This window comes from Pseudophryne corroboree, chromosome 5 (genome assembly GCF_028390025.1).
Source record: "Pseudophryne corroboree isolate aPseCor3 chromosome 5, aPseCor3.hap2, whole genome shotgun sequence".
Taxonomy (NCBI): domain Eukaryota; kingdom Metazoa; phylum Chordata; class Amphibia; order Anura; family Myobatrachidae; genus Pseudophryne; species Pseudophryne corroboree.
Window position 1 is genome coordinate 320,983,670 of NC_086448.1, and position 13,990 is coordinate 320,997,659.

At 46.2% G+C, this 13,990-nt stretch overlaps 1 protein-coding gene across 2 annotated transcripts in view; it reads left to right on the plus strand.

Annotated features, from left to right (window-relative positions):
* ANLN (anillin, actin binding protein) overlaps positions 1-13,990 on the plus strand; it is a 405,458-nt gene that overhangs the window by 129,123 nt on the left and 262,345 nt on the right. For both annotated transcript variants that reach the window (XM_063922504.1, XM_063922505.1), the window contains exons 10-12: positions 8,061-8,329; positions 8,418-8,563; positions 8,679-8,826. In XM_063922504.1, coding sequence (XP_063778574.1) covers positions 8,061-8,329; positions 8,418-8,563; positions 8,679-8,826 — 563 coding nt within the window. The remainder of the gene's footprint in view (positions 1-8,060; positions 8,330-8,417; positions 8,564-8,678; positions 8,827-13,990) is intronic.

Here is a 13,990-nt window from a genome sequence, read left to right on the forward strand (position 1 = left end):
TATGATTTTGGCAATGAAGGAGACGTTACATTTAGCTGATACTACAGATACCGTAAAACAGGGTATTATGTATGGTGTGAAAAAACTACAAACAGTTTTTCCTGAATCAGAAGAATTAAATGACGTGTGTGATGAAGCGTGGGTTGCTCCTGATAAAAAGTTGATAATTTCAAAAAAGTTATTGGCATTATACCCTTTCCCGCCAGAGGTTAGGGCGCGCTGGGAAACACCCCCTAAGGTGGACAAGGCGCTCACACGCTTATCCAAACAAGTGGCGTTACCCTCTCCTGAGACGGCCGCACTTAAGGATCCATCAGATAGAAAGATGGAAGTTATTCAAAAGAATATATACACACATGCAGGTGTTATACTACGACCAGCTATAGCAACTGCCTGGATGTGCAGTGCTGGAGTAGTTTGGTCAGAATCCCTGATTGAAAATATTGATACCCTAGATAGGGACAATGTTTTACTGTCGTTAGAACAAATAAAGGATGCATTTATCTATATGCGTGATGCACAGAGGGATATTTGCACACTGGCATCTCGGGTGAGTGCTATGTCCATTTCAGCCAGAAGAGCCTTATGGACACGACAGTGGACAGGCGATGCGGATTCAAAACGTCACATGGAGGTTTTGCCGTATAAAGGGGAGGAGTTATTTGGAGTTGGTCTATCAGACTTGGTGGCCACGGCTACTGCCGGGAAATCCACTTTTTTACTTCAAGTCACTCCCCAACAGAGAAAGGCACCGACCTTTCAACCGCAGCCTTTTCGCTCCTACAAAAATAAGAGAGCAAAGGGCTTGTCGTACCTGCCACGAGGCAGAGGAAGAGGGAAGAGACACCAACAGGCAGCTCCTTCCCAGGAACAGAAGCCCTCCCCGGCTCCTGCAAAAACCTCAGCATGACGCTGGGGCCTCTCAAGCGGACTCGGGGACAGTGGGGGGCCGTCTCAAAAATTACAGCGCGCAGTGGGCTCACTCGCAGGTAGACCCCTGGATCCTGCAGATAATATCTCAGGGGTACAGGTTGGAATTAGAGACGGATCCTCCTCATCGTTTCCTGAAGTCTGCCTTACCAACCGTCTCTTCCGAAAGGGAGAGGGTGTTGGAAGCCATTCACAAGCTGTACGCTCAGCAGGTGATAGTCAAAGTACCCCTATTACAACAAGGAAAGGGGTATTATTCCACTCTATTTGTGGTACCGAAGCCGGATGGCTCGGTAAGGCCTATTCTAAATCTGAAGTCCTTGAACCTCTACATAAAAAAGTTCAAGTTCAAGATGGAGTCACTCAGAGCAGTGATAGCGAACCTGGAAGAAGGGGACTTTATGGTATCCTTGGACATCAAGGATGCGTATCTACACGTTCCGATTTACCCCGCACACCAGGGGTACCTCAGGTTCATTGTTCAAAACTGTCACTATCAGTTTCAGACGCTGCCGTTCGGATTGTCCACGGCGCCTCGGGTCTTTACCAAGGTAATGGCCGAGATGATGATTCTTCTTCGAAGAAAAGGCGTATTAGTTATCCCATACTTGGACGATCTCCTAATAAGGGCAAGGTCCAGAGAACAGCTGGAGACAGCTTTAGCACTATCTCAAGAGGTGTTAAGACAACACGGGTGGATTCTGAATATTCCAAAATCCCATTTAATCCCGACAACTCGTCTGCTGTTCCTAGGAATGATTCTGGACACGGTTCAGAAAAAGGTTTTCCTTCCAGAGGAAAAAGCCAAGGAGTTATCCGATCTGGTCAGGAACCTCCTAAAACCAGGAAAAGTGTCAGTACATCAATGCACAAGAGTCCTGGGAAAAATGGTGGCTTCTTACGAAGCAATTCCATTCGGCAGATTCCATGCAAGAATATTCCAAAGGGATCTGTTGGACAAATGGTCAGGGTCGCATCTGCAGATGCACCTGCGAATAACCCTGTCACCAAAGACAAGGGTGTCACTTCTGTGGTGGTTGCAGAAGGCTCACCTATTAGAAGGCCGCAGATTCGGCATTCAGGATTGGATCCTGGTGACCACGGACGCCAGCCTGAGAGGCTGGGGAGCAGTCACACAAGGAAGAAACTTCCAGGGAGTATGGACGAGTCTGGAAAAGTCTCTTCACATAAACATTCTGGAACTAAGAGCAATCTACAATGCTCTAAGCCAGGCGGAACTTCTCCTGCAAGGAAAGCCGGTGTTGATTCAGTCGGACAACATCACGGCGGTCGCCCATGTAAACAGGCAGGGCGGCACAAGAAGCAGGAGTGCAATGGCAGAAGCTGCCAAGATTCTTCGCTGGGCGGAGAATCACGTGATAGCACTGTCAGCAGTGTTCATCCCGGGCGTGGACAACTGGGAAGCAGACTTCCTCAGCAGACACGATCTTCATCCGGGAGAGTGGGGTCTACATCCAGAAGTCTTCAACATGTTAATAGACCGTTGGGAAAGACCAATTGTAGACATGATGGCGTCTCGCCTCAACAAGAAACTGGACAAATATTGCGCCAGGTCAAGAGATCCACAGGCAATAGCTGTGGACGCACTGGTAACTCCTTGGGTGTACCAGTCAGTGTATGTGTTTCCTCCTCTGCCGCTCATACCAAAGGTATTGAAGATCATACGGCAAAGAAGAGTAAGAACAATACTAGTGGTTCCGGATTGGCCGAGAAGGACTTGGTATCCGGAACTTCAAGAGATGCTCACGGACGAACCGTGGCCTCTACCTCTGAGAAGGGACCTGCTACAGCAGGGTCCCTGTCTTTTTCAAGACTTACCGCGGCTGCGTTTGACGGCATGGCGGTTGAACGCCAGATCCTAAAAGGGAAAGGCATTCCAGAAGAAGTCATTCCTACCTTGATTAAGGCACGGAAGGAAGTCACCGTGAAACATTATCACCGCATTTGGCGAAAATATGTAGCGTGGTGCGAGGATCGGAGGGTTCCGACGGAGGAATTCCAACTGGGTCGTTTCCTACATTTCCTGCAATCAGGATTATCTATGGGTCTCAAATTGGGATCCATTAAGGTTCAAATTTCGGCCCTGTCAATATTCTTCCAAAAAGAATTGGCCTCTGTCCCTGAGGTCCAGACTTTTGTCAAGGGAGTACTGCATATACAGCCTCCTGTGGTGCCTCCGGTGGCACCGTGGGATCTAAATGTAGTTTTAGATTTCCTCAAATCCCATTGGTTTGAACCATTGAAAAAGGTGGATTTGAAATATCTCACATTGAAAGTGACTATGTTACTAGCCCTGGCCTCTGCCAGGAGAGTATCTGAATTGGCGGCTTTATCTTATAAAAGTCCTTATCTAATCTTCCATTCGGATAGGGCAGAACTGCGGACTCGTCCGCATTTTCTCCCTAAAGTGGTATCAGCATTTCATCTGAACCAACCTATTGTGGTGCCTGCGGCCACTAGCGACTTGGAGGACTCCAAGTTGTTGGACGTTGTCAGAGCCTTAAAAATATACATTGCAAGGACGGCTGGAGTCAGAAAATCTGACTCGCTGTTTATATTGTATGCACCCAACAAGTTGGGCGCACCTGCTTCTAAGCAGTCGATTGCTCGTTGGATTTGTAACACAATTCAACTTGCACATTCTGTGGCAGGCCTGCCACAGCCTAAAACTGTAAAAGCCCACTCCACAAGGAAGGTGGGCTCATCTTGGGCGGCTGCCCGAGGGGTCTCGGCATTACAACTCTGCCGAGCAGCTACGTGGTCGGGGGAGAACACGTTTGTAAAATTTTACAAATTTGATACCCTGGCAAAGGAGGACCTGGAGTTCTCTCATTCGGTGCTGCAGAGTCATCCGCACTCTCCCGCCCGTTTGGGAGCTTTGGTATAATCCCCATGGTCCTTTCAGGAACCCCAGCATCCACTTAGGACGATAGAGAAAATAAGAATTTACTTACCGATAATTCTATTTCTCGGAGTCCGTAGTGGATGCTGGGCGCCCATCCCAAGTGCGGATTATCTGCAATACTTGTACATAGTTATTGTTAACTAATTCGGGTTATTGTTAAGGAGCCATCTTTAAGAGGCCCTTTCTGTTGTCATACTGTTAACTGGGTTTAGATCACAAGTTGTACGGTGTGATTGGTGTGGCTGGTATGAGTCTTACCCGGGATTCAAAATGCCTCCCTTATTGTGTATGCTCGTCCGGGCACAGTACCTAACTGGAGTCTGGAGGAGGGTCATAGGGGGAGGGGCCAGTGCACACCACCTGACCTAGTAAAGCTTTACTTTTTTGTGCCCTGTCTCCTGCGGAGCCGCTATTCCCCATGGTCCTTTCAGGAACCCCAGCATCCACTACGGACTCCGAGAAATAGAATTATCGGTAAGTAAATTCTTATTTTTCTGCATTGTTCGGTCTTATGTCTCTCATCTTTGTATTGGCAATGCCTCATAGATTCTCTATGGGGTTCAGGTCAGGCACGTTTGCTGGCCAATCCAGCATAGTAATCCCACGGTCATTGAACTAGGTTTTAGTACTTTTGGCAGTTTGGGCAGGTGCCAAGTCCTGCTGGAAAATGAAGGCAGCATCTCCATAAAGCTGGTCTGCTGAAGGAAGCATGTAGTGCTCTGTAATGTCCTTGTAGATGGCTGCATTGACTCTGGACTTCAGAAAGCACAGTGGACCAACACCAGCAGATGACATGGCTCCCCAAATCAACAGACTGTGGAAACTTCACATTGGACTTTAAGCATCTTGGATTGTGTGCCTCTCCATTCTTCCTCCATACTTTGGGACCTTGGTTTCCAAATGAGATGCAAATTTTGCTCTCATCAGAAAAGAGGACTTTGAGTCACTGCACAACAGTCCAGTTCTTATTTTCTTGTCAGGAAAAGGCCATTCAAAAGTGTGGGGGAGCTTCATAAGGAAGGGAGTGAGGCTGGAGTTAGTGTATCAAGAGCCACCACACTCAGACGGATCCTGGACATGGGCTTGAAATGTTTTATTCCTCTTGTCAAGCCGCTCCTGAATTCTCTGACTGACAAACCCTCAGTCAGAGAATCACAACCTAGTCTGTAAAGATACTCCCTGTCGAGCTCGCACCTTGCAAAAGGTGAGGGGATATCTAGATTCCACCTTACAAACGTGTTGGCTGTGTACTCTTTTAGTTGCATTTTATTGACACAATTTTATACTTTGAACTGTGTATACGTTATTAAAATAACTTTTTACTAATTGGCCTGTTGGCCTCTTGTTTGGGTGACTATTTGGTGAGGGGAGTCTGTTACAGGTCCCCAGATTTAAATACCCTCCAGTCTACATTCTGACGAAAATAACGCTGGAAGAACTGTGTAATTACATTCCACTTTAGCGCACTTGGGAATTTGTGTTTATTCTTGTATGCTTTTGAGGTCTCCCAACAAAGATCTCTCCCGTGGTGCCGCTTCCAGGTTGGCGCGAGATAAAGATACTACTGTGTTTATATATATATATATATATATATATATATATATATATATATATATATATATATACAAAACACAAAAAATATATATATATATATATCTCTATCAAGGTGCACTATTACTGGGACCCCCTCTTCTATATCTGGATAGGTGTGTGCTATATCTGGATCCTTTGTAACTGAGCAGTGCCAGCCCTTATTTACATGTTATAAATATATGCTGTACCATCCAGGCACTCTGACCATAATAACCAGGCACCGGATGACACCCTGGGGCAGATGTATTAACCTGACAGATGTCCTTGGAAAAGTTGCAACTTGGTCCCAAAGGCAAGAGTGAAAAGACAGGAAAAAACACTAGCGAGCAGATGTATTAACCTGGAGAAGTCATAAGGAAGTGATAAACCAGTGATATGTGCAAGGTGATAAAGGCACCAGCCAATCAGATCCTAACTGTTAATTTACATATTGGAGCTGATTGGCTGGTGCCTTTATCACCTTGCACATGTCACTGGTTTATCACTTCCTTATGCCTTCTCCAGGTTAATACATCTGCTCGCTAGTGTTTTTTCCTGTCTTTTCACTCTTGCCTTTGGGACCAAGTTGCAACTTTTCCAAGGACATTTGTTACAAATGCAGCCCAATACCACACATTTCCCATCGCTGCAGGAAATAATGACCAGTTTTCCAGAGAACAATATCAGTACGCAAATGAGGAGGTAAGCAGCAGATATCTCATCTCTGGCTGAGGAGTTTCAACAACACTTTCAGGATTTTGCAGCTATTGAAAAGGAGATCACACTTTTTTCCTCTCCTTTCTCCATGGTTCCTGATAACGCACTAGACCACCTGCAGCTGGAGCTCATTGAGCTGCAGTGTGACACAGAGTATCGCAGTCTGTACCAACAGCTCCCTCTTGTCAACTTTTACTGCCAGCTGGATAAAGGCTGGTTCCGAGAGACTCAAACATTTGCTAAGAAAATGCTGAGCTTGTTTGGCTCGACATACTTGTGCGAGAAGACGCTCTCTGTTATGAACCCTAACATAAACCGTGTGAGGGCAAGACTAAGTGACTCTCACCTGCGTGACATCTTGCACATCAAAACCACTGTCTTTGAGCCAGACCTGGCCTATTTACTGCAGTCGAGATCTCGATTGCCCTTCACATTAGAGCAGGTAAGACAAGTTATTTCTTTAGTCTTCTGAGGTGATTAATGGTTCAAAGAATGTCAGGATGAATGGTCGGCCCCCACACAATCTGGCCCTCTTTGCAAAACGTTTGGACACCCCTGCACTAGAGCCTGGCACCACAAAAAAAACTGAAGTTTACCTCTTCTGGGTAATCCCTTGCATACAAGTGCTTTTTATCTTATGTTACGTTTATGTGGCCCATGTAACAAGCCTTTGCTGGAAAATTGTTTAGGATCTTATTATTCAGTCTGCTTATTCCTGGCCGCAGTAGCCACTACTCAGCCTTCGGAAAAAATTCAATACATTCATTTCCCTGATAGTGAGAGCTAGTGTGCATCTGGGTGATTTTCTGCCTGGTCCACCTTGGGGTTCCTTGGGTTCTCTCACTGATCCTCTAGCAAGGAGTCCGTAGAAACCATTTTAGATATCGTCTTTAAACATATTAATAGAATCCTGGGTATTGACAGCACCCAATACCCTGCTACCCTTCAGGAATCCATTTTTCAAGATTATCATAGGAAAGTTATTATTCTTCTAAAAAGCTCATAATTAATGGCAACTACTAGACATGGATCATTGAAACCTGAAGAGACTTGGTTGGGGTAGTCCATGATGATGAGGCTTCTAAGTGGAGATTTGTGCCTTAAGTTTATGCTGCTGTATCCAGTCTCAGCCAAGACCACTATTCCTAGGAGGTCCATTAAAAGAGACTATGGATAGGACAATGGTAAGCGGTCTCAAGAAACTTCACATTTCCTTTTGAACTGTACAATTGCATAATCATTTGTCAATACTATCTTTTGAAGACCCTTTTTGGTGATAAACTTGATTTTATGGTCCAAAAAAGAGGCACCCATGTGCAGTCTCCAACCGGGCAAGTGGGTCCTGGTCTCTGTGTGGCCCTAGCCTTCAACTGTATTCTAGACAGTATGCTTCCAGCACTTTTAAGCAGTCCTTTCTGCCCTTCAGGGTAGAAGGAAGGTCTGAGTGACCTTTTCCCTGCTCAACCTACACTGGGTCCTGTGGGTGCTATGATTTCAAATGTATTGCCGCCTAAGCATTGTGTACAAAGTTTCATTCCACCAGATACAAAGGGAAATTCTTTTTATGAAGTACCACTATATGCACTCCTCAGTGAAGTTGAAAACATTACAACAAAGGGCTTGGTTAAGAGATGGACGCTATAGAACAGCCAATACTTTGTATTTTAGCACACAGTGGTTATGCTAATATATGGAAAATCCACAGGAGCATCATCATTAAAAATACTACCACTGCTGGTCTCTCTGATCCGATGCTGTGTCCAAAGACACATCGGATCAATTGCGAGACCATCGGATATCTGAGTTACCCTCAGTTACCCCGCTGCTTCTATAAGCCAGAAGTTAGTACTGTACATTTGTATAGTTATCATTTGATATATATTTTTTTCTTATATTTTTTTCTTCTGTTTTATAGTGGAACTGGTAAAAGAGATTGAGATGAGTGTGGATGGAGATATTGATGAGATTAACAGTTCAGAAATAATCACTAATGCATTTACCGATGCTCTTGAAGATGAGGATGATGAAGTAACTATAAGATCACCAAAGCAAGTGGAAAAAGTCAGTGATGTTGAGAATGATGGGGAAAGAGAGGATTTTGAAGATGAAGAGGATGCACTTAACATTTCATCAATGTCTTTGCTAAATCCATTAGCAGAGACTGTTGGTGTTGGAAGTCCAGAAGTATGTTTAACAGGAACAAATGATTTATACACTTGATATGTACAGCAGTGATTTGGCATTTTGTAACTATTTTTTATTTATTAAACAGGGACTTCTGTCTTCTGCCAAAGTTTCTGTTGAGAGAGATGCAAGTGATAGTCCCCGATCTGTAAAGTTCCAGAGGTCCAGAGTCCCCAGAGCGGAATCCAAGGACAGTTTTGTATCCACGGAGGAAAATCAAAATCTCTTGTACAGGTAAAGATACAAAGATTAAATATTGATTTTTAGTGATTGTGTAGTAAATAATTGATCTGAAAAGATTAGTTGGTTTGCTCATTATCTTAAAGATGAAATGCATTTTCTTTTACAGCATTGATGCATATAGATCTCAAAGATTCAAAGAGTCGGAGCGCCCTCCAGTGGTGCAAACAATTGTCCGTAAAGAAGACCTTTCTACCCGAATGGAGGATAAAAAATCTGCATCTCCGCGACCTGTAAACATAAAACAAAAAATGAAGGTAGTATTACACACTTCAATAAATGTATTCCCTGCAAAGATTTTAGTATGGTGATTTGATAAAAATATAACAGCAGATTTGTGATTTGTTAAATCAGTACCTATGTTCCAGCTGCAAGCTATTTGCGTTAACTAGGGTTTAGTGACAAGACACCAGGCATATAGTATGCCTAATTAGTTTTCTCATACAGTGTTACAATCCCAGGTGTCATGGCATAACTTCAAGTGCCTGTGCACAACAATTGACTGGTCATCTGACTGTCAAGCACTTATGTTAATGCTACTTACTACGGCTTCAAACTCCGGCAGACAAAAAAAGTTTTCAATTCTTTTCAGTATCTTTATTTTTAGCAACATTCTGTCCATAAGGTAAAAATGCTAAATGCAGTGTTAAAGATTTTGTAAACTGCTAGTGTGCCATGTGATCCTATAAACTTTAGTAGTGTAAGTTAAAGTGCAAATAAAGCCAATATTTGAATTTCTTTATTAGTCTGCATTATACTGAGATTTCTGCTGCGAGGTACACGGGGCTCCACAAGGCTTGACATCGGGGTGTAGCGTAGGATCTTGATCCGAGGTACCAACAGGCTCAAAGCTTTGACTGTTCCCAAGATGCACAGCGCCCCCGCCTCTATAACCCCGCCTCCGTGCACAGTAGCTCAGTTTGTAAGTTGGTGCCATGCAGTAAGCAGGCATATCAACAGGGGGGCTCCTCCTGCAGCCCTAAGTAAAGCTAATTTCTACTGCGGGGTACACTGGGCTCCACAAGGATTAACATTGGGGTGTAGAGTAGGATCTTGATCCGAGGCACCAACAGGCTCAAAACTTTTGACTGTTCCCAAGATGCAAGGCGCTGCCTCCTCTCTATCCCCGCCTCTGTGCACAGGAGCTCAGTTTGTAAGTTGGTGCCATGCAGTAAGCAGATACATAACAGGAGGGCTGCTTTTTGCAGTCTATTGATAGCTTTATTTGAATAAATCTGAAGAAGAATACTTTTACAAGACTTCAGGGCTGCAGTGTGTAAAGTCACATAGACTTTTCTGACTGCAGCTCCATCACTCCCAGCGGTGCTGTATACTCCCGTGCCCTGGTTGCCGGGTTACTGCAGCGGAGGCTCCGGTTCTTTCCAGCAGTCAGTCAAACACACCGAAGTCCTCCTGGATCGCGTGGCCGCAGGTATGGAAGAGGTAAGGGGTCGCTTTGGCCACACTTTACTGCGATCCAGCGCGGCGGCCGCGCTGGCGTGGACACTTACTGGGCAGCCGCTCCACTAGCCACCAGGGACATTGGGTACAGGTTTGGGGGTTTCTGCTCACATTAACCCCATTTTCAAAGCCGGCATCGCCCGGTGGGGATGCCAGCAGGGGGAGAGGGCCTAGCCTGTAGCCCCTCCCCCAGCCCCAGGGTGCCATTTCTGTGAATGCTCCCTACTCTGTAAAGCTGCCTGATCGCCAGCGTTGTGCATTTTACAGGACACTTAAGTATTCTACCTGTCACTGGGACAGGGTTAGTTAAGAAAGAGTGCATACATTCAGGGTTGTGTGGTACAAACGCCCTGTGATATACATCCAGTATCTACTGTGCTTTGTTATATCTGTTAACATATATAGCTATACTGATTATTACTTTGTATTGCTAGTCCAGTGCAGTTTTATGGTGTATAATTTCTGCATGGTATGCTTGTGACTATATATATATATATATATATATATATATATATATATATATATATATATATATATATATATATATATATATATATATATATATAATTTATTCATGTAGCTGCTGCGTGGTTGCCATATCGGGTATTTCACTCAGCGTGCTACTCCTATATTCCATAATCTGAGAGGGCTAAGTGTATCAGGTTTTCTGTATAATATAGTTTTCTCTAACGTCCTAGTGAATGCTGGGGACTCCGTAAGGACCATGGGGAATAGACAGGCTCCGCAGGAGACTGGGCACTCTAAAGAAAGATTCAGTACCATCTGGTGTGCACTGGCTCCTCCCTCTATGCCCCTCCTCCAGACCTCAGTTAGAGTATTTTGTCAGGTTTTTTATTTTCAGAGAGCTTCTGCTGGCAACAGACTCTCTGCTACGAGGGACTGAGGGGAGAGAAGCAAACCTACTCACGGCAGCTAGGTAGCGCTTCTTAGGCTACTGGACACCATTGGCTCCAGAGGGACCGTCCCCCTCGCAGAGCCAGAAGTACAGAAGCATGAAGACATCGAAATCGGCGGCTGAAGACTCCTGTCTTCACTTAAGGTAGTGCTCAGCACTGCAGCTGTGCGCCATTGCTCTCACAGCACACCGCACACTCCGGTCACTGTAGGGCGCAGGGGGGGGCGCCCTGGGCAGCAGTTAATTACCTTTTTGGCAAAAATAGACATATATACAGTCTGGGACTGTATATATGCCCGAGCCCCCGCCATTTTTTACACATTAAAGCGGGACAGAAGCCCGCCGCTGAGGAGGCGGGGCCTTCTTCCTCAGCACACCAGCGCCATTTTCTCTTCACAGCTCCGCAGGAAGGACGCTCCCCAGGCTCCTCCCCTGCAGTATACAGGTGCAATAAAGGGTAAAAAAGAGAGAGGGGGCACATAAATTTAGGCGTAGAGATATATTTAACAGCAGCTACGGGGTAAACACTAAGGTACAGTGTAATCCCTGGGTTATATAGCGCTGGAGTGTGTGCTGGCATACTCTCTCTCTCTCTCCCCCCCCCAAAAGCCTTTGTGGGGTCCTGTCCTCAGTCAGAGCATTCCCTGTGTGTGTGCTGTGTGTCGGTACGCCTGTGTCGACATGTTTGATGAGGAAGGATACGTGGAGGCAGAACAAGTGCAGCGGAGTGTGGTGTCACCGCCGACGGTGCCGACACCTGATTGGATGGATATTTGGAAGGTGTTAAATGATAATATAAACTCCTTGCATAACAGATTGGATAAAACTGTAACCTTGGGACGGTCAGGGTCTCAACCCATGCCTGATCCTACAGCGCAGAGGCCGTCAGGGTCTCAAAAGCGCACACTATCCCAGATAGTTGACACAGATGTCGACACGGAATCTGACTCCAGTGTCGATGACGATGAGGCAAAGTTGCAGCCTAAAATGACTAAAGCCATCCGCTACATGATTGTAGCAATGAAGGATGTATTACACATTTCTGAGGAAAATCCTCTCCCTGACAAGAGGATTTATATGTATGGGGAGAAAAAGCATGAAGTGACTTTTCCCCCTTCACATGAATTAAATGAACTATGTGAAAAAGCGTGGGATTCCCCTGACAGGAAGGTGATAATTTCCAAGACATTACTAATGGCGTATCCTTTCCCGCCAACGGACAGGTTACGCTGGGAATCCTCCCCTAGGGTAGACAAGGCGTTGACACGCTTGTCTAAGAAGGTGGCCCTGCCGTCTCAGGATACGGCCGCCCTAAAGGATCCTGCGGATAGAAAGCAGGAAGCTATCCTGAAGTCTGTTTATGCACATTCTGGCACACTGTTGAGGCCAGCAATTGTTTGGGGACGGTCTCTCGGACCTAGTTTCCACAGCTACGGCTGGGAAGTCAAATTTCTTGCCTTATGTCCCTCCACAGCCTAAGAAAGCACCGTATTACCAAATGCAGTCCTTTCGTTCTCAGAAGAGCAAGAAGGTCAGAGATGCGTCCTTTCTTGCCAGAGGCAGGGGTAGAGGAAAAAAGCTGCACCATGCAGCTAGTTCCCAGGAACAAAAGTCTTCCCCGGCTTCCACTAAATCCACCGCATGACGCTGGGGCTCCACAGGCGGAGCCAGGAGCCGTGGGGGCGCGTCTCCGACATTTCAGCCACCAGTGGGTTCGCTCACAGGTGGATCCTTGGGCTATACAAATTGTGTCTCAGGGATACAAGCTGGAATTCGAGGTGACGCCCCCTCACAGTTACCTAAAATCGGCCTTACCAACTTCCCCCATGGAAAGGGAGATAGTGTTGGCGGCAATTCACAAACTTTTTCTCCAGCAGTTGGTGGTAGAGGTTTCCCCCCCTTCAACGGGGAAGGGGCTACTATTCTACTATGTTTGTGGTACCGAAACCGGACGGTTCGGTCAGACCCATTTTAAATTTAAAATCCCTGAACATTTATCTGAAGAAATTCAAGTTCAAAATAGAATCGCTCAGAGCGGTCATTGCAAGCCTGGAAGAGGGGGATTTTATGGTGTCTCTGGACATCAAGGATGCTTACTTGCATGTCCCCATTTATCCGCCTCATCAGGAGTACCTCAGGTTTGTGGTACGGGACTGTCATTACCAATTCCAGACGTTGCCGTTTGGCCTGTCCACGACACCGAGAGTTTTTACCAAGGTGATGGCGGAAATGATGGTGCTCCTTCGGAAGCAAGGGGTTACAATTATCCCATACTTGGACGATCTCCTCATAAAGGCGAGGTCCAGGGAGCAGTTGCTGATCAGCGTAGCACACTCTCAGGAAGTGTTGCGTCAGCACGGCTGGATTCTGAACATTCCAAAGTCGCAGCTGATTCCTGCGACGCGTCTGCCCTTCCTGGGCATGATTCTGGACACAGACCAGAAGAAGGTGTTTCTCCCTGAGGAGAAGGCTCAGGAGCTCGTGACTCTGGTCAGAGACCTCCTAAAGCCAAAACAGGTGTCGGTGCATCACTGCACACGAGTCCTGGGAAAGATTGCGTCATACGAAGCCATTCCCTTCGGCAGGTTCCATGCGAGGATCTTTCAGTGGGATCTGCTGGACAAGTGGTCCGGATCGCATCTTCAGATGCATCGGATGATCACCCTGTCCCCCAGGGCTAGTGTGTCTCTTCTGTGGTGGCTACAAGGTGCTCACCTCCTCGAGGGCCGCTGATTCGGCATACAGGACTGGGTCCTGGTGACCACGGATGCAAGCCTCCGAGGGTGGGGGGCAGTCACTCAAGGAAGAAACTTCCAAGGGCTGTGGTCAAGTCAGGAGACTTGTCTGCACATGAATATCCTGGAGCTACGAGCCATATACAACGCCCTGAGTCAAGCGGAGCCTCTGCTTCGAGACCAACCAGTGCTGATTCAGTCAGACAACATCACGGCAGTCGCTCATGTAAACCGCCATGGCGGCACAAGAAGCAGGGTGGCAATGGCGGAAGCCACCAGGATTCTTCGTTGGGCGTAGAATCACGTGCA